The following is a 24,950-nucleotide window of genomic DNA, read 5'->3' as shown; positions in this document are numbered from 1 at the left end:
ACCCAATCAACAATGACTCAACATAATTCGATTGATAGACTCTAAAGAAGTAGAACCAAAGGCAGCATTGTTGGGATGATCAAAGCATTGGCCAGGAGTGTCGAGCAAGTATATTCCATTCATTTCATGGCCACTCCCAATCACCTTCCGAGACTCCAGGTCCTAAAACACACAGTGAGAAGGGAAAAAGGTTACACAACAATTCAATGACTTGGTCAAGCTACTTACAGATAATAAATTGGTATTTAATTTTGGTACATGAAGAGTGGAAGATAAGAGTAAGGAGTCTGTAGCCTTGACAATTCCCTTGCCAGAAATAGAGGCAAGAGAACCATCAGCTAAGGTGATTTTGTCTCGACCAAGAAGCAAATCATACGAAACAAACAGAGTGGAAATGTTGGTCATGTGATCGGGAGCACCTGAGTCTATGATCCAAGGGGTCTTAGGATTACCTAAGGTGGATGCATGGTTAGCAGAAGCTCTTATACCTAAGTGAGTAAATGCGGTGGTGGCTGAATTTCCAGAAGGGTTGGATGATGAAGTTACACCTTCAAGATGGCTGATCATCTTTCCAAACTTCTTATACTCAACTTTCATGGTTGCCAACTGTGCACAGGCAGACTCAACTTCTGTATCTGTACCCATGGCTGCATTTGCACTCCCTGTCTTTCTGCTATCATTTTTCTTTTGGAACCGAACAGGGACAAGACTGGGATGCAATTTCCAGCACTTGTCCTTGGTGTGTTTCGTCTTCTTGCAATATTCACAGACCACCTCCTTCTTTCCCGTGCCACTGGAAGCCCCTATAACCCCTTTGGGTTTAACCCCCATATTTGCAAAATGATCATTGATGCCAACTCTTTGAACCTATACTGTCTTCTACTCTCTTCACTGCTGACCAAAGCATATGCTTGCGACAATGAAACACTTTCCTTGGACAAAATGTTCTGCTTTGTGATATCATATTCAGGATTCAGCCTAGTTAGGAACTCAAAGACCCTGTTCCTTTCAACTAATTTCCTGTATGTTTCAGCATCATTGGGGGTATCCCATGTTACAGCCTCTATTAAATCAATCTCTTGCCATAAAGATTTCAGGGTTGAGAAGTATGCTGCAAAGGATTTTTCCCCCTATCTTAGATTCTTCACATCACTCCTCAGTTTATAGGCCCTGGCAACATTCAATTTCTGGGAGTAGGTTTCTGCAACACTATCCCAGATTTCCTTAGCCGAGTTCATCCAAAGATAGTGTTGACTAATCTGTGGCTGCATTGAATTCACAAGCCACCCAATCACTGTGTAGTTCTCTTACATCCATCTCTCATAAAATGGATCGTCCTGTGAGGGAGCTTTCTTGCTCCCAGAAACAAACCCCCATTTTCCTCTGCTACAAATATGGATTTTCACTGATTGTGGCCATGCCAAGTAATTGGTCCCATCAAGTTTAACTGTAGTTATAGCCAACATAGAATCGGCTAGGGTTCCCAGTCTGTCCATATTCAACAGCACTCTTTCTTTCAAGGTCTGAGAAGTCCATCATGAAAAGGTTCCAATTAGGGTTTTAATAAGTTTCTCAAAGTGCAGGGATTCTTGATGAACTTGGTTTGAGCTGAATCGGCAACACCACACAGCTCACAAAATCAGTTCAGTCTTGACAACCGTGACAACCAAGCTCGGTGACAGCTCTTTCTATTAGAAGAAATACTATTTCAGCCTTCAAGGGGCAACCAGCAAACCTCCAAACACAAAGTATTCCAAGTCCCCAACAACCGTTGTCCCAAAGAGAAGAAATAACAGTCCACAATCCTTAAGAGGCCTTTTAACAAACACTCTGTGTGCAGTAGTTAACACCCTACTGATAACTAGTAGAAACCACTTCAATAGTATTTCATATAGGTCCAAGAAAAGGCTGGGCTGAATTAGAGACTAATACCACTGAGTCCAAACCAGTTTCAGCAACTTGACAGTCCAACAACAACCAAACTGCTCCCCAAAATAACCCAGAAATCTCTGAGTTGAATCAGTCCAGCAACAGCCGAATAGTAGGGCAGAATGGAGAGGGGTTTCGAGTACTTTAACAGCCCTCCCAAGCAAAGAAAATAACCCAGCAATAACTGCGGTAACTTACAGTATGTGAATCTCTGATTTGAGCTTCAAATCAGGCCGAACACCTTTCTCTCTAATTCTTCCTGGTCACCGAACTATTCTCCAAGTGGGTAGAGACTTGGGCACCCTCCAATGACCTCCAAGAACTAGGCGAATGACTTTAAACTTCCAACCCTAGAACATCCTCATGCAGTCAGCTGGACTAGAACCACATGAGGGTCACGCCAAGCTCTGGCTTGCTCTGATACCAAGTTGAAAACAGCCCTCTTGAAGTATAGAACTGCTTGAGATTAGATGCAAAACCAGAAAACAAACAAGAGAAGATTAAGAAGATGAGAGAGAGAGAGAGTTGGCGGCAATGAGAGTTAGAGAGTGAGAGGTTCGAACTAAACCTCCCTCTAACACTCTAAAACATTTTATTAAGTTAATCTTTGAATTATTACAAAGAGGCCCTTGGGTGGACAAAAAATTACAAAAACAGAGTACATAAGAGTATGGGCCCAAAATAAGGCCCATTACAGAGGAAAACATAAACACAACATAGAATGACAGCCTATGGGCCATTTGGCCCATCTCCTCTACAACATACATCCATTCCTTGAGTAAGCCACTTGAATTGCCTTCGTTCATTAATGTATGTCCATAACCCATCATTTATCTTCTCTATCCAGCAAATTACCACTTACAAATCTCCTTCAATAATCAACTTGTTTATATTCAGCTCCTTAGCACTTTTTACCCCTTCCAAGAGGGCTAGAATTTCTGCTCTCAGTGTCTCCAACTCCAATTGGTCCTGAAAAAAGGGCTATTACTGAACCTGCCTCTAAACTGAAAACACGACCAACCCCTAATGGCCCTAGATTTCCTTCCCTACTCCCATCGAAGTTGAGTTTGATAAAACCTTCCACCGAGGGGAACCACAAAGGATGGACATTGATTCTACTTGGAGCCGAGACTCCTATTTCCTACCAATTGTTCACAATGGTCTCTATTGGAGCATCATCGAATAGGTTCATTGTTTTAACACATTGTGCTACCCTCAAAGTAATCATTTCTATAATTGTGCCCCTGCTTCTTTCTTTTTCAGCAAATATCCTTTGGTTCCTTTCCTCCCAAATTGTCCAACAAACTGTTGCCCCGGTGCTCCTCCACAAGATTGTTCCCCTCTTTTTGATCCGGCTACCAACTGAATATATGAAGAGGCTTCAAATGCTTGATGGGGGAATCCACCTGCAACCAAATAAAGAGAGAAACCACTCCCAAATAGATAAAGTAAAAGGGCAGGATATAAGTAAATGAGAGCAAGACTCACCATTGGCTTTACAAAGGGTACACCAATGCGGGGACAAGCACCAAAAAGGCTTCTTTCTTTGAAGTTGGTCGCAAGTATTAATTCTTTCCAAAGCTATTTCCCAGCAAAGTGCTACAACCCTAGGTGGGACCAATCTTCCCCATACTTCTTCAGAAGGAAAGGGAACAGCAGGAGAAAGAGAGGGTTGAGCTAGGGCATTGAAAAAGGAGGCACAATTGAAAGAGCCAGAAGAGGAAAGGGTTCAAATCAAGGAACCCTTTGACTGTTATAAGAAGGCATTTTGAAGTACCTGAATCAACGACCACACCAACTCCATCTCAGAATCTCCGAAACCTCGTTTGAAACCAAAATCCCAATTAAGCTAAGGTGTTGGACCAACAAATGAAACTAAAGATGAGGCAATTAAGTTTTGTACCTAGAAAGGGAGAACAAGGAAGGGAATTGGTCTTTAAGTGGTGTCTCCCCCACCCACACATGTTCCCTGAACCTTACCATGTTTCCAGAACACAAGTTATACCTGACAAAAGGTAGAAAACAAGGAAGAATGGCATGGATGGCTTTCCAAGGTGTTGTTGCCACTGCTCTAGCTGAAATTCCTGTGTCCCAGCCATCTGTCGTCAGCCCATGTATTCTCTTAATCACTTTTGTCCACAATTTGTCTTGATCCACCAAAAATCTCCATTACCGTTTTCCCAACAAGGCCATATTCCTCTTCTAAATGTTCCCAATTCCTAGACCCCTAGCACTTTCTACTCACCATTCCCCATCTCACCCTATAATCCCTCTTTTCCTCTCCCGGTTCCCATAAAAAATCCCTCATTAGCTTCTCCAACCTTCTACAGATCCCTGCAGGCATCCTAAAAATCGAAAGAAAGTAAACTGGCAGGTTGGCCAAAGTTGATTTGATCAAGGTAATTCTTCCACCCGTCGAAAGATAATTCCTTTTCCAGGAAGCAAACCTTTTTCAGAACCTATCCACCACCGGATTCCAAAACTTTATGCTTCTAGGGTTGCCCCCCAAAGGTAAACCCAAATAATTTATAGGCCACTGACATACCTCACAACCCAATATTGTTGCACATTCAAATACCTCTTCATCCATGTTGATGCCTGCCACACAAGTCTTATTGAAGTTGACTTTCAAATTTGTATTTTCTCAAAGACTTGGATTACCTCCTTCATATTCCTCACCCAATTTAGATAACCTCCCTCACAGAATAGAACAATATCATCAGCAAACAACAGGTGACTAATAGGCACACATTCTCTTCCAACTCCCAAACCCCTCAAATCTGCTCTCTAGAAAAGAATACCTAGCACCTCTGCTACTAATGTGAATAAGAAAGGAGAGAGAGGGTCCCCCTGTCTTAATACCTCTAATGGCTAGAAAGTGGTCAACTACTACGCCATTAACCAAAAGTGAGTAATGACATGTACTAATGCATCCCTTAGTCCTCTTACACCACCTATCTCCAAAACCAAAATTCCTCATCACTTCCACCAAGAAATCTCAGTCAACCAAATCGTTAGCTTTCTCTAAATCGAGCTTGCAAATCAAACCTTTCTTTCCATATCTCTTTAGCTCCTCCACACTCTCATTGGAAATAAGGATTTGGTCGGTGATCAGCCTATCCTTAACAAAGGCCCCTTAATTTAAGGATATAATAGAAGGAAGCACTAATCTAATACTTCTCGATAGCACCTTGGCAATAATTTTAGAAAGGTTGTGAACTAGACTGATGGGCCTAAACTCCCCTTCTTTCTAACCACCTTTTTTGATCCTCCTCAACTCTTGGCCACTCCAACCCTTCCACACAAAGTCTTCCAGTGAGAGATTTTCTAAAGATCAACTTGAAAAGGTTAACAAGGGCACTAGCAATTTCATTTTGTTGATCAATAGTCACCCCTTCAATTTCCAATTTGTGTATGAAATTTTTCCTCCTGTCATTGGCTAAGGCATGGAAGAATTGTGTGTTCTATCCCCTTCCTTTAACCATGTTTGCCTAGATTTCTGCCTCGAGGTGATCTCTTCTTTGAAAAAAAATATCCTCCAGTTCCTTTCTCAGCCTCCCTCTCTCTTGCTTTTCTCTTTCTCCAAAGAGTTCATCATTTTCTTTTCCATCCAGCATCTCAATATCCCTTGAACTTCCTGAGTAATTTTCCATTGCCGTCAGACTCCTTTGATGGAAGAAGCACCGCAAACTCTCCACCATTGCTTATGACTTTCTTTCCTCTCTCCCTCTCCATCCTCTCCTCTCTCCCCTTGCTTCTGAACTTCTGCAGTCCACTGTGACTTCCTTCGCTGAGCTGATGGATATCCTTCCTCCACCTGAACTCTTTAACTGCAGAGAGGCCTAGCCCCATTTAAGATAGAATTAATGTTCTTTGAGCATCTAGATTTCAAGGACAAGTTGGAATAGTGGTGGTAGGAGGCTCGAGTGGAAGGTTCTGCTTGCATAAAAGTTTGGCTGAAATTAAAACACCTCAAAGATAATATAAAATAGTAGTGTCAAAAGACCATTGATTCCCTAAAGCAAAGGAAGAACATTTTTCTAGAGAAGATTGAATCCCTTGACGAGGAACAGAGTTCCCTATTTCATTTATCAAAAAAAAAAAACACAGAGTTCCCTATTTGCAAAAGAGAGAGAGAGACAGAGAGTATTATGGTTAAAGAATTAGCAACAGAAGAATTCTCTCACCTAACCAAAATGGAGATATCATGGTGGAAAAAATCCAGAGTACTATGGTTGAAGGAAGGTGACAAAAATATTTGTTTCATAAAATAGCAAATGCCAGGCAATAGAAACAAGGCATTTCATGCATTAAGATAAATGATCAGATGTTAGAAGAGCCCCTAGAGATTGCTTAAGGAATTGTAGAATTCTACAAAGACTTTTTGATGCTCATAAAGCTACAAGGCCCAAACTTGATGGTGTTATGTTTGAATGTCGTTAGCATATGTCCATAACATGCTGGAAGCGGAGTTCAAGGAAAGCGAAGTTTTTCAAGCTATTTTTGAGATGAAGGGGGACAAGGCCCTAGACCTAGATGGGTTTCCAATTGAATTTTACAAGAGGCACTAGTCTTTCTTGAAGCTGGAGTTTTTGATGGTTCTGAAGGAATTCCGTGACCAAGGCAGTACCATGGAGGCCGTAAGTTCCACTTTTATAGCCTTGATCCCTAAGAAAGCAGGGGCAATGGATTTGAAAGATTACAGACCTATCAGCCCAATAGGCAGTATCTACAAATAATTTCAAAGGTGTTGTATTAGGTAGTCTTGTCTCTTCATCTCAAGGGGCTTCTGTGGATGGACAACAAATTCTGGATAGGTCTCTAATAACTAAAGAGTGTATCTACTCAAGATTGAAATTTGATGAGCCAGGTGCGACTTGAAAGCTGGACATGTAAAAAGCTTATGGCCATGTCCAGTGCAATTTCTTGGACTGCATCTTTAGAAGAATAGGCTTCAAGTTAAAGTGGAGTTGTATGTCAGAATGTATAACAACAGCTAGGTTCTCCATCCTTATTAATAATTCCCCAAAACCATACTTCTGAAGGAGGAAGAAGGATTTGGCGGGGGGACCCTCTTTCTCCATTCCTCTTCATCATAATCACGGAAGCTTTAAGCAGATTAATCATGAGAGCAGAGCAATGTGGTCTAATTGAAGGTTTTAGAGAGCAGCAGGATAGCCAATATATCTTGTTAGAGTTTGAAGATGACTATTGAGGTGTGCCTGAATTTGTTTGAAGCTGCTTCAGGCCTGAAGATGACCATCCATAAGAGTGAATTGATTCCAATCAGGGAGGTGCCAGATGCCCCATAAACGAGCTGCCTGAAACCCTAGCCTGCAAGGTTGGATCTCATCCATTGATCAAAAAAAGGTTGGATCTCTCCCCTCCAAAAAAAGGTTGGATCTCTTGGGGAAAACTACAAGTATAAATTGGAGCAGATTTGGAAACAGTCATTGAATCATTCCAAAGGAAGTTAGCAAGATGGAAGAAAGATTATCTTTCAAAAGGAGAGGCACGAGGTGCAATAACATTTTTTTTTTATGTTTTGATAGGAAACAGCAACTTCTTTTTGATGAATGAAGGAATTTATTTATTAATCACATAATGTAAGAGTTACAAGAATCCCAAGAAGAGGCACGAGGTGCAACCTCTTCAAAAAACTAAAGAAGGATTCTCAAATACAATTTGAAAAAGTTACAATGTGGTCCCAATACAGACAGTCCTTAGAAACCCCTTGTTTGGCTAAAGAATCAGCTTATAGCATTTGCCGATCCGCTCACCCACTGAATACTGTCATATTGCTAGTCAGCCAATTCACTTTTTTAAGGAGATCTCTATAACCCCAAATGGCAGAATCCGGGTTAAGGAGCCATCCCACCACCACCTGTGAATCACCTTCAATTAATAGATGCCCCACCACAAGCTGGTTTGCAATCTGAATCCCTTGTACAGCAGCTAGTATCTCTACTCTTGTAAAGTCACCCACTCCCACTGGTCCTGAGAGGCTGAGAATAAGGAGATAATTTTGCTATCCTTATTTCTTAGGACCCCTCCTATACCCGAAGGTCCTGATTACCCCGGCTACTCCCATCAAAGTTCAGCTTAATGACACCTTCTGGAAGAGGTGTCCAATCTACTGCTCATCTAGTCCTCCTAGAAGAGGTATTAGCCACTGCTAGCCAATTTCTCCAAAGATCATCAAAGGAAAAGTCAGCAAATAATTCTAAGATTTTCAGCCAATGGACTGCCCTTGTCAAGGTGCAATCCTTCATCTCAGATAGATTTCTTTCCTTTCCTAAGAAGATTCTAGCATTCATCTCTTCCCAAATAGTCCATAAGATAGCTGGTCTGATACATTTCCAATAATTCTCCCTCGTCATGTGTGCAACCCAAGAGTAGATGGATTAAACAACATACTTACATTGGATGGAAGGTTCCACCTATGTGCATACAAACCAAAAATCCAATTCCATAAAACTAAACCAAAGGAACAAGATATCAATAAGTGGTAACAATGCTGATTCTGAACTTTACAAAGAACACACCAGTTATGGGAAATACTTAAGGTTTCCAAAGTATTGATCTTACCATAGTAAACTCCCCAGTAGAAAACAGCGATTTTAGGGGGGGGAGGGGGGGGATGAGAACGATTGGAAGCGGTCATGAGTGCGGAGGTCTCTATTATTTTGATGCAGACATCAATTCAGCCTTACAATCAACTGCTACCAGTAGTTAGAATAATGAGGAGTCAATAGCTAGGTTACACTTGTGGCATGCTAGGCTAGGTCATTTACCTTTTTCATCATTGCAAGGGTTGTTTCCTGAATTATTCAAGGGTATTTCAAGTCAAAGTTTAGTTTGTGAAGTGTGTAAGTTGTCAAAACAATGTAGAACTCTTTATCCAATTTCTAGTAATGAAATTCAAGCTCCTTTTGATTTGGTCCATTCTGATGTTTGGGGACCTACACCTCTTGTTTCTGTAGATGGCTTTCGTTACTTTATCAGTTTTATTGATCACTACTCACGATGCACATGGATCTACTTATTAAAAGGACGTGATGAAGTGCCCCGGATAACCATGGCATTTTGTAAAATGATTGAAACTCAGTTTGACAAGAAGATTAAGCAATTCCATTCAAACAATGCTGTTGAATATTTTGAAAGATCCTTGAACCTGTTCATGGAGGATGCTGGGATGCTACACCAGTCATCTTGTGCTAGTACCCCTCAACAGAATGGGGTTGTTGAGCGCAAAAATAAACACTTATTGGAGACCGCTCGAGCTTTACTATTTCAGCACAAGGTTTCCAAGCACTATTGGTCTCAAGCAGTCCTTACCGCATCATATCTGATAAATCGGATGCCATCCAAGGTGTTGGGTATGAAAATTCCTTTCTCTGTCCTTTGTCCTAATCTTCCAGACTTTCCTCTTCCACCGAGAGTCTTTGGTTGTGTATGTTTTATACATGTAAAGGATCCAAAGAAGACCAAGTTGGATCCTAGGGCTACGAAAAGAATCTTTCTAGGGTACTCTCCTACACAAAATGGTTACAAGTGTTATGATCCCGTCACCAAGAAGAAATACGTCACAAAAGACGTGGTATTTTTTGAGTCTCAATCCTATTTTCATTCTTCCCAGAATCCTCTTCAAGGGGAGACTAGTGGGATGGAATTAGATTCTTCTTCCCCTTCCTTTTTTGTGCCTCTTTCGGCCTCGGGCCTTCCATCTTCTCCTCTTGATCCTCCTAGTTGTAGCATCCCGGGTGAACCTAGTGATGCTCCCATTGCACCTTTTACCACTCTTGATGCTGCAGATATAACTGGACACCAGTAGGCAACAAAAAGATATAAGAATCACCTACAACATAAGGACAAATGACCCTCTAACTCATGGCAGCAATCAATCGGACTCAGATCAATCTGTCTCAGCAACTCTAGGTAATCTTATCACTCATACTTCTGATTTGGATCTCCCTATTGCTCTTCGTAAGTCTACCCGTTCTTGTACTATCTGACACCCCGTTGTTGAATTTGTTTCTTACTCACATTTATCCCCTCGTTATTATTCCTTTGTGTCTGCTCTCTCCTTCGTGCATGTCCCTACTAGGTACTCAGAGGCAGATGGAGAGAGGCTATGAATGAAGAAATGAAAGCCTTAATGAAAGCAAGGACTTGGGAACTAGTGGATCTACCAGAAGGGAAGTGCACTGTGTGATGCAAGTGGGTGTTCACTGTAAAGCATAGGGAAGACGGGTCCATTGAAAGATACAAGGCCAGACTTGTGGCAAAGGGGTTTACTCAAAAGGAAGGGATTGACTACAAAGAGACCTTTGCTCCAGTCGCGAAGCTCAACACATCCGGGTTTTATTGTCATTAGCTGCAAACTTCTCATGGGAGCTACATCAGTTGGATGTGAAGAACGCTTTCCTAAATGGCGATCTACGTGAAGAAGTAATCATGGATCCTCCACCAGGTTATGGCTTTGATGGGAAAGTGTGTAAACTGAGGAAAGCATTATATGGTCTTAAGCAGTCTCCTCGGGCTTGGTTTGAGAAGCTTTGTGGGGCCATGAAGAGAGTGGGATACACTCAAAGTGGTGCAGATCATACCTTGTTCATAAGGAAACAGAATAGCTGACTTACAGCACTCATCGTCTATGCGGATGATATGGTGATTACAGGGGATGATCTGGAAGAGATAAAAAGATTAAAGGAATTCTTGGCTTCTGAGTTTGAGATCAAAGACTTGGGTCATCTGAGATACTTCCTTGGAATTGAAGTTGCTAGGTTACAAGAGGGCATCTATATATGTCAACGGAAGTATGTTCTTGATCTTCTATAGGAGAGGTATGATGGGGTGAAGGCCAGCAAATACACCAATAGAACAAAACCATGGTCTACAGGAATCAGTAGGAGAGGACTACCTTGATAAAGAGAAATACCAAAAACTGGTAGGGAAGTTGATATATCTGTCTCTCACTCGACAAGATATTGCTTATACTGTACATGTTGTCAGTCAGTTCATGCACTCTCCAAAGATTCCTCATATGAGAGCAGCGGAAAGGATTCTTAGGTACTTGAAGACTTGCCTAGGAAAAGGAATTCTGTTCAAAAAACACAATAAAATTGAAATTGAAGCGTATAATGATGCAGATTGGGTTGGTTCTGTTGGAGACAGGAAGTCTGCTTCTAGGTATTGCACGTTTGTTGGAGGGAATCTGGTTACATGGCAAAGTAAAAAGCAGAATGTGGTTGCTAGATCAAGTGCAGAGGCTGAATATCGAGCTATGGCTCATGGTGTTGTTGAACTACTGTGGCTTAGGACCCTTCTTGGTGAGCTCGGGATAAAGGTCGAGTGTCCTCTCAGGATGTACTGTGACAACAAAGCTGCCATCAACATTGCTAGTAACCCAGTGCAACATGATAGGACGAAGCACATTGAGATTGACCGACACTTCATTAGAGAAAGAATAGTCTTAGGGGAACTCTGCATTCCTTATACTCCTTCCGAGATGCAGATTGCAGATGTGCTAACAAAATGACTAGCTTCAACGAAATTCTTACTTACTTGGCAAGCTAAACATGACTGACATCCATGCTTAGCTTGAGGGGGAGTGTTGGTTCGGCTGGTTTAGTGTTTATGTTAGTCATATTTGTGTCTTAAGTCCTTAGTTATTGGGCCTAAACTTGTTTTAATGTTTTTTTTGTCTAGGTGTCCCATCACTAATCAGGGGCATTCCAGTCCATTCATGTAACATTATTTTGTAAACATCTATATAAGATTGTAGGGCCGGCTGAAGTGAGTAAGCCGCCATTCTCAAATCTTCTTCTTCTTCGGCTGTTGTGTTCCAGCAAACACCATGAATGCAAGCCACACCTCATGCCATAACCTCTCTCTCTCCAAAGGCCAACTCCACAACCACTTCCCTAATAGAGCTTCACTCCTATGAACTAAATTCCTTATCCCCAAACCCCCTTCTTCCTTGCTTCAACTAACTACCTCCCATCTAATCAAGTGGTCATTTTTTACTTTCCCCAAATCCCACAAAAAATCTATCATTGCCTTTTCATTAATAAAGATTAAAAGAAAACATAAGCCCAGTCCCCAAAAAAGAGTCAACTCTCATTAAAAGTACCTTATCAAACCACCCAAAGTAATATCTCTCTGTTTTTGTTTATTAAATCAGCTTCAATAATCAATCAATTGGAAAAGCTGAAAATAAATTTTTGTGGGAAGGCATAAATGACCCTAAAAAGTTTCACCTTGTGACATGGAGTCAGGTTTGCACCCGAAAAGGGACATGTGGGATTGGCATCCATCCTCTCTAGACCATGAATACAGCCTTATTGGGAAAATGGCTACGGAGATATAGCCTTGAGAAAGATATGCTATGGAGGAAACTAATGAAAGCTAAATACAGTGGCAATGAGCTGGACTAGTTTTCTCATTCCCCCAACAGGCCTATGGCTCAAGCATTTGGAAAGGGTATTGAAAACTTAACAGGAGTTCTCCAAATCCATAAAACTTAAACCTGACAGAGGTAACAAAATTTCATTTTCGAAAGACAAATGGTGTGGCTGTGGCAGAAGATCTCCTAGTTGATCCTATTCAGACCTTCAATTTGATAGATTAGGAGAATGCTCTTCTCAAGGACTGGTTCCTAATAACAGGTGACTGGGCTTTTTGTATTCCCAAACTGAGGAAGAACATTCAGAACTGAAAGTCTCAGGAATTGTTGATGCAGAAGCAGAAGCAATGAAAGAATTAACGGGCAAACAAACCAATTCTCCAATTCCTATACCAATTTCAAAATTTTTGGGTTAAAGGATATTGTTACTATTCAGCTCTTTATTTATTTTCTAGTTATTGGTGCCTTAAGAATTAGATTTTTATTGCTAGTTTGAAATTCCTATTTATGGTAACTTCCAGATTTACTATTTATAGTACTCTAGTAATTACTATTTTTAGAAACGCGTGGTTTACGACCTACAGGAATTTCTGGTGTCTTTAAATTTAGTTTTAGTGAGAATAGAAGTGTTATTAGAGTTGTTTAGGAGTTGGAGTCCTTATTTAAGTGTCATTGTGGGTTACCTGTGGATTTGTCTTAGTTGTAAGAATGCAGAGAAGATTAGCATGGCCCCTGAGCAAGGATTACACGCACAAATCGAGAAATGTCTTAGTTGTAAAACAAATAGAAGTTGTTTTGGGTCAATTTCCTAGTAACAACGTAACTCACTGTTGCCCAGAATTGCCTAGGCACTTGGACAACTATGGAGGCCAATATAATGAATGATAATTAATGGAAAAACTAGATACAGGATCTATGAGGAATTAATAAAGCAATAAGCTGTCAAATATAGAACATGGGATCACCTAAAAAATTTAACAAAAGAGTATGGCTAGCTTTTGTAATAACTGAGTAAACACTTGTTCTTTGTGCATATAGTATTGTGCAGTTTCTATATGTGCATCAATGACATAGTGGACAAATTGCTCTTCCGCAATTGTGAGGCCTTCTCAGATAACAATAATGTAGTGTAAGTTTATACATCTCTTACTGTAACTAAATCATATAAACAATATCATCACAAAGAATATTGTGGTAAATTATGTACCTCCATTAGTAAACGGAGTTGATGCACATGATCTCTGCCAGGAAATAAGGGTTTTCTATCCATCAATTCCATGAAAATGCAACCCACGGACCATACATCAATTGCTGCAGTATACTCTGATGAGTTTAGCAGTAGCTCTGGTGCCCGATACCATCTTGTAACAACATATTCCGTCATGAAATCAGTTTCAGAGGTAATACGCGCAAGTCCGAAATCACATATCTTCAAGTCGCAATTAGCATTTAAGAGAAGATTGCTAGGTTTCAAGTCCCTGTGCAGAACATTGGCAGAATGTATGTACTTCAACCCACGGAGAATCTGATACAAGAAATACTGCAGAAAGCATCCAATGAAAAAAATTAAAAAAAAAAGTCATTTTCACCTCCAAGATATGCAGATATCAGGAAGAAAGAAGAGAAGGATAAAGAATGACAAAATAAATCAATTAGCTCATAAAGATGATTTTTTGGTTTGAAAAAACCCCAACCAAAGTATACACACACACAGATATATCTTATCCCATTTTGATTGGCATAATACCATAAACTGTCTTATAGTAGCTCACATCCGACAAGGAAAAACCTCAAAATATTAAAACCACCCCTATGCTAGTATCCAACGCAAGGTTAAAAATATCAATACAGTCCGATACGTCGGTTGGGGCGTACCGGCATGTGTCGAGGCTCGCTTCCTTTGTTTTTTTTTTTTCAACCAGGTTAAAAGGGGTCGGTTTAAGGCCCATCTACCCCCTGAACCAGGTCAGACCCCAAAACACCCACTGTAGGAGCATATCAGGAGGCCACTGATACATGTCGAAACTGTTACCCCAAATTAACTTGTAGCTTACCCATAATAGCTTTGATTATTATTCTCCAATTAGCCACCCTTCTTCCTGCCTTAACAAATCAGCCTACGTTCCCAATCACCTTATCACTCTCCAGAATTAATCTCTGCAACTTACATGAATTTACCACCATATATTGTTGGTGTACTTCTTCTCACCGATGGACCTCTGCCTCAAACATTCCTTTCGAATTGGGAGTAATCATTTCTGAATATTTTCTATCGTTGATCATCATTTAGAGTTTCTCATTAATAGAAGATTTCAGTTCTTCTTCTTTAATCAGTAAGAAATCCCGGATTCTCTACGCCACTAACCTCCGTCCCTATCCTTGTTTTCCTTCTGGAATACAGATCATTTGTTTCCTGTTATCTTTGAAAGTTTCTGATACCTCCGCGTACCATCCTTTGTGATTGTTTTTCAACAACACCTAATATTTCCTCCTTGAAAACTCCAGCGAACTTCTCCATCCATCATTTTTAACAGTGAAGATTGCTCTGTCAATGAAACCCTTCAAACACGAAATAGCTTCTCCAATTAGGACAATAGACGCCCTTCTTTCCTCCCTAATCTTCAGAACCTGTTGGCTTCAAATCTTCCCTTCCTCCAACAACCTTTTTTATTCAAATAGTATTTTGCTTTCCCATCTTCTCACTGGTACGAAAAATCCTTCTCGCCACTTCTATCTCTCTCTCGGCTTCGTCAAGATTGTATTGCAACTCGCTCCACAAGAAACAACATGCAATGCATGCAAAGTACTGTAGGACTGTTTTTCTGTTTAAAAGGCTAATTTTGTTAGGGTGGGACTGTCATATTTAGGTCTGTTCTTGTTTGGGTGATTCCTTATCACCCTGCTGTATTCTCTTTTCCCTTCATCTATAAGGTTTATTTTTATTTAACTTAAAAAAAAATGTGGCAAATACCAAGATTGTGACATGTGGTGAAAGTGGGAGAATGGCATCAGGGAAAGCTGTCATAGGCCAGTACCTGATCTCCCATTCCGTGTGTGTCCCCACCGAAGCCACCTAGCATCTGGTGCCCCTGTTAACTAGGAGTGGTCGAAGAATATCCCTAAGGTTGTGTATGTCCACATGGCCAGATTTCCCCCTACAAAAGTCTTCTAAACAATTTGTTTTCCTTGACTCTCAGGGGCATATTCTCCCCGTGATCTTGAGGAGATTCATTCAATTCAACAGACTTAACCACTCAGTTAACTACCTTCAGAGCTCGCAGACCTTTCCTCCCCACCAACTTACATACGGTTGATTTGGAATCTTGTGGCTTTGTTTCCTGTGTCCATGTCATCATAGATTCAATTTCTTTAATCTTTTTTTTTATCAATAATTGGGCACTTTCATTAAAAGATAAAAGGATAAAAGAAACAATACAATCAGAACTGGGAGAGATAAACTCTCTTAGCTCTCCTAGAGAGAGAGAAAGGAGTTGGCCAATGATCTCTTCCCACCCCTTGTTTAGCCAATGCATCAGCAAAGGAGTTAGCATCTCTTTTAACCCATTCGAACCTAACTTCCATTCCAAGTGTCACCCGCTTTAATTTCCTTTTTCGTAAACATAATTCCACCATCCCATTTCCTCCTTTTGCAGCCAGCTTATAACTAAATTTGAGTTGCCTTCAATAATCAACTTCCGAACATTCAACTCCTTGCCCCTCATAACCTTCCATTATAGCCAATATTTCAACCCTCAATGAGTCACCAACGCCAATTGGACCTGAAAAAAGGCAAGGATTCTTCCTAGCCCTGATAATATGGTGATGGGTGATCTAAGTCAGGCTGTTACTTCATCTCAAAAAGTTCAGTCTTCTTCAAAAAGTGTGTGGGAGATGGACAACAGACGGCAACAAAGTCAAGAGCTGCCTCTGGTGCCAGTGGAAGAGACTCCGTTGGTGGCGACCCCTATTGCAGTGGTGGGTAATGAGGTTCATAGTGGGAATGTGGGAAATTGTCTTGATCAATCCAAAGAGTTGGGAAATAGTGGTGTAAGCCCCAAGCAAATGAGGAGAAGCAACGGAGAAGTCTTGTTAGGAAACAAGGGGAAAGCGAGTTCATCAGCCGCGGAGGTAGGCAAGGACAGTAAGTCTGAAACTAATCAATCTTCTTGAGTGACATTGAAACTTCTGGGGCTGGGGACTTTCCTGGGAATTTCGATGGAGGGGATGGAAGCTGATACTATTAAGTTCTTGGAAGGAATTGAACAAAGAGTGCTTATGGAGAGGGGAAAATTGGTGGCAAAAAAAGGGGGATTAAAAACAAAGAGAAGCAGAGAAATGATGAGATTAACTTGGGGTCTGAATGATAAGGCGGGTAGCAGTGAAGGGGTTGCAAGGGGGTCTAAGAAGATGTGAAGTATGGGTCCTTTTCTTTAGTTTTTTCTTATGGAAGTGAAAATTCTTTCCTGGAATGTTAGAGGACTGGGGTCAAGAAGGAGGAGGATGATGGTATGTGATTCTTTGAAGCAATCGAAGTCTAAGATTGTCTTGCTCCAAGAAACTAAGCTGGAGTGGGTTGATGCTGCTACAATTCGAAGTGTTTGGGGGGAGGGTCAGGTCAGATGGAAGGCCTTGGCTGCCTTGGAGAATGCTGGTGGAATTGTGAGCCTTTGGGACCCTACTTTCTGTTCTTTGGTTTCTTGCAGAATTGGTAATTTCTCAATCACTCTGAGACTGAAACTACAAGATAGAAAACTTATTCAAGTCACAAACGTTTATGGTCCTATTGATGCTAACTTTCGGGTGGCTTTTTGGGCGGAATTATCAGATTTGAGAGACCCTCAGAACTGTTCTTGGGTAATTGGGGGTGATTTTAATGCAACTATTTCGGTGGATGAGAAGAATACAGGGGGTAGAAGAACTGGTTTGATGAACATGTTTGCTGACTTCATAAACAGTATGGAATTAATGGACGTCACAATTCAGGGTAATAGATTCACTTGGACCAATAACCAATCTGTCCCGACCCTGGTTAGGCTGGACAGATTCTTGGTTCAGCTGGACAGATTCTTGGTTTCTTCAAACTGGGATGAATTCTTTCCTGATTTCAGACAGCTTACCCTTCCTAGACCAATGTCTGACCATAGCTCTATTCAGCTTGTTTGTGGTCTCCGCGAGACAGTCAAATCCCCGTTTAAGTTTGAAAATGCTTGGTTTGAGGAGGAAAATCTTATCCCCTTAATCAGCTCTGTGTGGAATGAGTTGCAAGTGGAGGGCTCTAGTTCTTTCGTTATGGCATCAAAATTAAAGGCTGTCAAGGGTAAACTAAAAATTTGGAGTAAGGAGAAGAATATGAAGTGGGTTACTGATAAGAAGGCTTTGTTGAGCACTATTGTAGAGATTGATAGAGCTGAAGAGGCGGGTCCCTTGTCTGAAGATCTGAGACTTAAGAGGTCAATTGCAAAAATCAGATATGATAAGATGGCAGTTGAGGAAGAGAGGAAGTGGAGACAAAGACCTAAATCATTTGGCTTAAAGAGGGGGATAAAAATACAAAGTTCTTTCACAAAATGGCAAATGCTCGTGCTAGGTTCTCTTCAATCAGCAAGCTGGTGTGGGAGGACAGGTGTGGTGAGTCTAGTTCTGAAGTCAAATCTGTAGCTACTTCTTTCTATAAGAACCTTTATAAAAAGAAGTGGGTTCAGAGACCTTTTCCCTCCGAGCTCCAATTTAATAAGTTAAATGAAGAGCAGAAAATCTGATTAGAGAGACCATTCTCAGAAGAGGAAATTAAGGGTGCAGTAAAGAAGCTAGAAAATGATAAATCGCCGGGTCCTGATGAGTTCTCTAATCTATTCTATTTAAAATGTTGGGATATTGTGAGGAGTGATCTGATGCAGGTGTTTCAGGCATTTCACACCAATGCCTCCTTTTAGAGAAGTCTGAATGCAACTTTCATCACTCTTATTCCAAAAATTGAGGGGGCTGTAAATATAAAGGACTTCAGGCCCATTAGTCTCTTGCACAGTTTCTACAAAATCTTGGCTAAGGTGTTGGCTGAAAGAATGAAGTGTGTGTTAGGCAGTGTTATCTCTTGCAACCAAAGTGCTTTTGTCCCAGGTAGACAGATGGTTGACTCTGTTCTCATTGCTAATGAACTGTTGGAGTCCAGAAGAAGAGAAGGGACCCCAGGTGTTCTGTGTAAATTAGATATTGAAAAAGCTTATTATCATGTTAACTGGCACTGCTTGGATCTGATTTTGGAGAAAATGAATTTTGGGCAGCTTTGGAGAAACTGCATCAGAGTTTGTGTTAAGACTCCTAAGTTCTCCATCTTAACTAACGGGCAAACGACGGGGTTTTTTGGAAGTTCAAGAGGTTTGAGGCAAGGTGACCATCTCTCTCCCCTACTCTTTATTTGTGTCATGGAAATTTTCTCTCTCTTTAGCAAGAAGGCTGCTGAGAATGGGCTTTGGGAGGGCTTTGCAATTGCTCCGGGGAAAGAAAAAGTCAATATTCTTCAATTTGCTGATGACACCTTATGCTTTGTTGATGCTTCTCCTAATCAACTGGAGGTGGTGCTTCGAATTTTGAGTTGGTTTGAGGGGGTGTCTGGCCTTAATGTTAATTTGAGTAAATCTAGAAGTTTGCGCAGAAGTTATGGCTTGTCAGACTGCCCATCTTCCGGTCAAGTACTTGGGGCTCCCTCTAGAAGCTAAATATACTTCCTCTCAGATTTGGAATCTAGTGGTTGAAAGAATGGAGAAGAAATTGGCTTCCTGGAAAGCTAAATACCTTTCTTTTGGGGGGAGAGTGATTTTGATTAACAGTACTCTTTCTAATTTACCTACTTACTACCTCTCCCTATTTCCTATTTCTTCCAAAGTGGCTAACAGAGTGGAGCAACTACAAAAAAACTTTCTCTGGAGAGGTTGGGAGGAGGAGAAGAAGGTTCATGTTGTAAACCAGGATCGAGTGTGCCTAAGGAAGTTGGAGGGTTGGGAATAAGAAAATTGAAGAAATTCAATTCTGCCCTCCGGTGTAAATGGCTTTGGAGATTTGCAAATGAAAGAAATGCTTGGTGGAGAAAGCTGATTGTGGACAAATATGGAGTGGACTGGGGTGATTGGAGATCCAATTCTCCTATTTAAAGAGGGATAAGTTCCATTTGGACAGGTATAATGAAGAACACTAGTTTATTTAAGGAAGGAATCGGTTACAACTTGGGAAATGGGGAAAGAATCAAATTTTGGAAACACTCTTGGTGTTGTGAAGTGTGTCTGAAAGATGCCTTTCCTCTCTTGTATCAAATTTCTGTAAATCAGGACTCCTCGGTGGCTGAGAATTTCAATGTGGATGGTAACTCTTTCAGTTGGAACCTAACTTGTAGGAGGCGCCTCTTTGACTGGGAAATTGAGGAGTATGCAATTCTGTTGGGCCTGCTCCAGAACCAGAGGATTGACCCAAACATGGAGGATGCTTGGAGATGGAAATGGGAAGTTCAGGTCAGGAAAACTTTCCGGCTAGGCAGATTTGGAGCTCATTCAGTCCTTCTAAAGTGAAGTTTTTGCTCTGGACAATGGCTTTAAATAAATGTCTATCAAAAGTTAATCTAGTGAAACGTGGCATTCAGATTTCGGATATGTCATGTGGCTTATGTGGTGGGGTAGTAGAAACTACTGAACATCTGGCCTTACATTGCCCAATCTCGAATTATATTTGGAGGCATTTTCTCCAAGCTTTGGAAATCAGCTGAGTAATGCCAATTTCTGTGAAGGATCTGCTGTTGTGTTGGCAGATTGAGGGTCTCAGCAAGAAAGGTATCTTGGTTTGGAAGACTATCCTGGCTGCTGTGCTTTGGACTATCTGGATTGAAAGAAATAACAGAATTTTTCAGGGCAAAGCTAAATCTTCAGAGAAAATGGTGCAGATAGCTGTGGGTAAACTTCTGTCCTGGGTGTCGGCATCGGAGTTGTTTAAAAATCAGAATTTGAGTCTGTTGTTTAGATCTCAGAACTGGTTGTATCTGTAATTTGTGGTGGCTCTAGGAAGCCTCTAATGGCCTAGGCTCCTTTGTACTGGTTCTTATTTTAATAAATTACCTTACCTTTTCAAAAAAAAAAAAATCTTCCTTAAAATCCCCCTTTCTAGTCTTTTGAGTCCTTGAAGATGAAATGACTCCTCTTATCAATTGGTAACTTTGAAGGCCAGGAAATGGCACCGACCTTTTTGGCCTTACTTTTTTCCTTTAAAAAAAAATCTCTCTTAAAGTTCCACCCATCCTCATACCCAAGACGTCCTTCGGATTCAAAACCCATATGTTTCTCACTTTCCTTGACCACATGCTCCCTCTTATCTAACTGATAGTACACGTGCCAGACACATCCTTTTTCCACTCCAAAAGAGCCAACCTTCAATAACTACACTTCCACCCTTAAAACAGAATTGAAAATTGAAGAGGCCTTACTTAAACCATAACTCTTCCCTTCCCCCTAATATCTACTATCATCGGGACCCACTTCACCATTCTCAAAACAAAAAACCTCTCGAAATACCAAAAATGACCTCGTCATCAACTTCTAGGCCCCCCCTTATCAACCGATTGTTCATCTCTCCACTTGACTCAATTGTCTCCCTAAACTTTTTCTTTTGCGGTAATAGAGACTCAACCCACCTTTGCGGATAGGAACTTTCAATCACCAATATCAACTCGTAGCTCTCTCCATCATATCTAAGGATCAAAAATGAAGGAAACGAATGAATCTCGCACACCTCAACCAAGACACGAGCCGCAGAGAGGTTTCTACGATAAATCGTTCTACGATCAACAAATCTGAAACTCCCACAAGCATCTCCCACTGCTTTGGACGTTTGAAAACTCTAGATGTGCAATGGAATACCAGACACTGATCCAAACCAAACTCAATGAATCGAAATCCTTGAATGCTCCAACTAAAGGGTCGTTTCCTAAGCCTCAGTTCAGGAGAGCGAAACAGATTTTGTTTTCAATCCAAAGTCTCGTTTGCATCACCAACATTGTCAAAAATAAACAAGAAAAAGCTTACATTCAGTTTTCTAACATGGAAATTTGAGATTGGTCTCCAAACTTCAGTCAGCCTAGCTCTAACAAACTCATCATCAGGGTCAAAATTAACAAAACGCCCAACCAGACATCTTTCCAGCATCCTTAAATGACCAAGAACGCCATCATTCACATTCACTATCACCTCCATTTGCATTCACGATTACTGCAGCCCTTAAATTCAAAGATAGTTTGTTGCTATGGAGGTTTTCATGAAATCAAGTTTCTTTCTTTTTTTTTTTTATGAATATTCAAGTTTCTTTCTTCCCAAATTTCCCAGCAAACCGTAGCTCTTGAGCACCTTCATAAGATTCTTTCCCATTTCTTCGACCAACTAAAAAAAGTAAAAGTAAATAAGCTTGTGTACATTTGGCAGGAGGGTCCACCTACACCCAAAAAAAAGAAAAAAAAATCAATCCCATATAAAAGAAACAAAAAGGCAAGAGATTAACAAGCAGTAGCAAGACTCACCATTACCTTTGCAAAGACCACCAATTAGGGGATAAGCACTAATTTGGTTTTTTTTTCTCTAAAGTAAATCACAGGTGTTAATTCTTTCCAAAAAGGCTTCCCAGAAAAAACTTCCAACCCTCGTTGGAATAGGAATACTCCAAACCTCCTTGATAGGAAAAGGCCAACCCAAACTATCACGATTTGAATGAAGGTCGAAAAACAGGAGGCACAAGAAAAGGAGTTGGAAGGAGTCCAAATCCAACTATCCCCTTTTGATGGATCAAGAAAAAACCCTTCTAGAATTTAAAACAAAGACAGGACACTATTTAATTCAAATTCAAAAACCCTCCTAAAACCCAGATCCCAATCAAATCCAAACCTAGAGTTATATGGAACCAAGAAACAAGGAATAGGCACATCCTTGTGATTAGAAAGAGTATATAAGAGTTGAAATTGATCCTTCAAAGGAGAATTGCATGGCCAAACAAGTTCCCAAAATTTAACAAGGTTTCTAGAACATGGGTTATACCTGATATGCAGTACAAAAGATGGGAGGGCAGCATTAATAGACTTCCAAGGTAAGGTTCTTATGGCCCTGGCCGAAGTTCTAGGCTTCTAGCTTCCCAACCATCAGCCACAAGCCCATGGATACTTGAAACTTTTTACCCAATGAGCCACCCTCGATGTTACTGTTTCAACTAAAGCTTCCTTGCATTTTTCTTTACTTTCAAATATCCTATCGTTTCTTTCCTCCCAGATGGTTCAAAGTATTGTTGCTCTAGTGCAACCCCATATACTTCATCATCTATGAGACAACAGTTTGTTGAGACTTGGTCCCCTCCAACAGAGGGTTGGAAAAAGCTAAATTTTGATGGGAGTTGTGTGGGTAACCCAGGCCCTTCAGGTATTGGGGTGGGGTGCCTGTACTCCAGTCCTGTGGAGGTAGGTGATGTGACAAGGGCAGATTTTCTAGCTGCAGTATATGGGGTTGAGAAGGCTAAAGAGTTGGGGGTCAATAGACTAGTCACCAAGGGAGATTCAAAAACTGTGATAAAATGGTTGCAAAAAGGGGAAAGGTTGACATGGCAGTTGAAGAATGAATTCAAAAGATTTAAATGGATGTCAAGGAACTTGTCAATTCAGGTGGGATGGGTAAGGAAGTCTGCCACAGTTTGGCACGTAGCTTAGCAAAGCAAGGGGTTCACAGAACAGATATGTTTTGGGCACATTTGTAATTCTGTACTGGGTCAGCTTACTATGCTGATTTCTTTTGTAACTTATTGTTGTATCCTAAAGTATTTTAATCAATAAAAGTTTCAAAGTTATTGATAAAAAAAAATGGATACTTGAAATCACCTTCACCCAAAGTGTCTCTCTCCATAGGAAATCTCCAAAGCCACTTTCCCAATAATGCCACATTTCTTTCCTGAATATTCTCAAGGCCCAACCCCCCAAATTCCTTACTTCTGATATCTCCAAATTCACCCTATGAACTATGATCCTTTCTCTCCTGCCCTGGCTTACACAAGAAATCCCTCATTAATTTTTCCAACCTTTTACTATCCCCTTCAGGAATTTTAAAAACCAACATAAAATAGACTGGCAAATTGGTTAATGTAGCCCAATCAAAGCAATCCTACAGGCTACATCATAATGAAGATAGCTTCTTTTCCATGAAGCCAATCTCTTTGTGAATCTCTCCACAACAGAGTTCCAAAATTTACTGCTCCTTGGATTATCACCCAAAGGTAAACCCAAATACTTCATTGGCCATTGAGAAACAACACAGCCCAAAATTTCTGCACTCTCCAATATCCCTCTCTCCTCCATATTCACTTCCACAACACAGCTCTAATCCAAATTGACATTCAAATTAGACATTTGCTCAAAATTTTCAATAACCATCTTCAGATTTCTCACCCACCTAATGTCACCTCCTTCACAGAAAAGAATTGTGTCATCAACAAATTTCTTTAATCTTTTCAATGAAACCTATCTTCCCCACATGTACCTTTTACTCTGTAAGGCAATCTACTCTGTGAAGTAATAGCCATCATTTACAAGAATCATCTTCAGCAATCACCAGAAACCCTGTTCTCAACAATGGCATCCAAAGTTCACAAAGCACAAATATATTATCAGGTTATAACTCCAAATTTTAAGAGTAATACAGTGTTCAAAGGATTAATAAGGAAATGCCCTTTGCAACATATGGTAGTGGAAAAGGCAGATTTAGGATACATACCTATAAGGCCATACCCAGGGAGAAGCTAAGTGATTAATATAAACTTAATGAATGTCTTGTAGGTCTACCTAATGGATCTTGACTGTTGATCAAAAAGTCTTGTATCATTTCTATCCATAGACCCAAGAAACAATGGAGTGATAGATGATAGGAGTTCACCTTTATCTTCAATTTTACTCTTGATTTGCCCTTCTCTTGCAACTTTACCATTGGCCACTGCTAAATTATCAATAGGGAAGAAATATAGTAGCTCCTATTCCACCATGAATATGAAATGATAAGAAATCCCAAACATCCTAAATAATTTGTTATTCTAAAAAAAAAGTACCTACAGACTTCTTCTTGCAATACACACTTCATGCATTGATTGGCCATCCTGAAATTGCTTCTCTTTAATTTGTCTACCATCAGAACTTTACCTAGAGCCACAAGCCATGTGAAAGCATCCACCCAACCCCCTCCCCCATAAAGCGATACCATTTTCCCCCTAATTAGTTTTGCATAAAGGATTTTTCCGTGAACAACCCCTTGTGCTCCTCTTTCACATATGTGCATCTTCCCAAGAGGGATTCAACAAGTATTCATCTAAATGCCTCATAAGAATTATGTGCTTGTCCACCTCTCTCCTGGCATCAGCTGGAGGGTGGCATAACCTCATAAGTCATATTTCAAATTTGAAGTGCAGATGATCCTTATAATTTAAACCCAAATTGAGAATAATAGGAGAATGATCTAAGACCAGCCCAAAAGAGTCAAAAAACAAGTCCAAGAAAAAGATCATCCCAATTAGTAGAAAAATGATATCTGTCCAGCCTAGAGCATTTATATTAGAATAC

At 40.5% G+C, this 24,950-nt stretch overlaps 1 protein-coding gene and 1 pseudogene across 2 annotated transcripts in view; one reads left to right on the top strand and one right to left on the bottom strand.

The window, feature by feature from the left end:
* Positions 1–24,950, bottom strand: part of LOC148867946 (mitogen-activated protein kinase homolog MMK1-like) — a 93,791-nt gene that overhangs the window by 45,032 nt on the left and 23,809 nt on the right. For both annotated transcript variants that reach the window (XM_088977094.1, XM_088977093.1), the window contains exon 4: positions 13,545–13,877. In XM_088977094.1, the coding sequence (XP_088833220.1) occupies positions 13,545–13,877 (333 nt within the window). The remainder of the gene's footprint in view (positions 1–13,544; positions 13,878–24,950) is intronic.
* LOC148867947 (U6 spliceosomal RNA) lies at positions 13,007–13,115 on the top strand (annotated as a pseudogene).

Source organism: Nelumbo lutea, chromosome 3 (assembly GCF_056320005.1).
Source record: "Nelumbo lutea isolate HS-2025 chromosome 3, American lotus-T2T, whole genome shotgun sequence".
Lineage (NCBI taxonomy): Eukaryota > Viridiplantae > Streptophyta > Magnoliopsida > Proteales > Nelumbonaceae > Nelumbo > Nelumbo lutea.
Note: the sequence above shows the minus strand (reverse complement) of the source record. Positions and strands in the feature narration are given on the sequence as shown.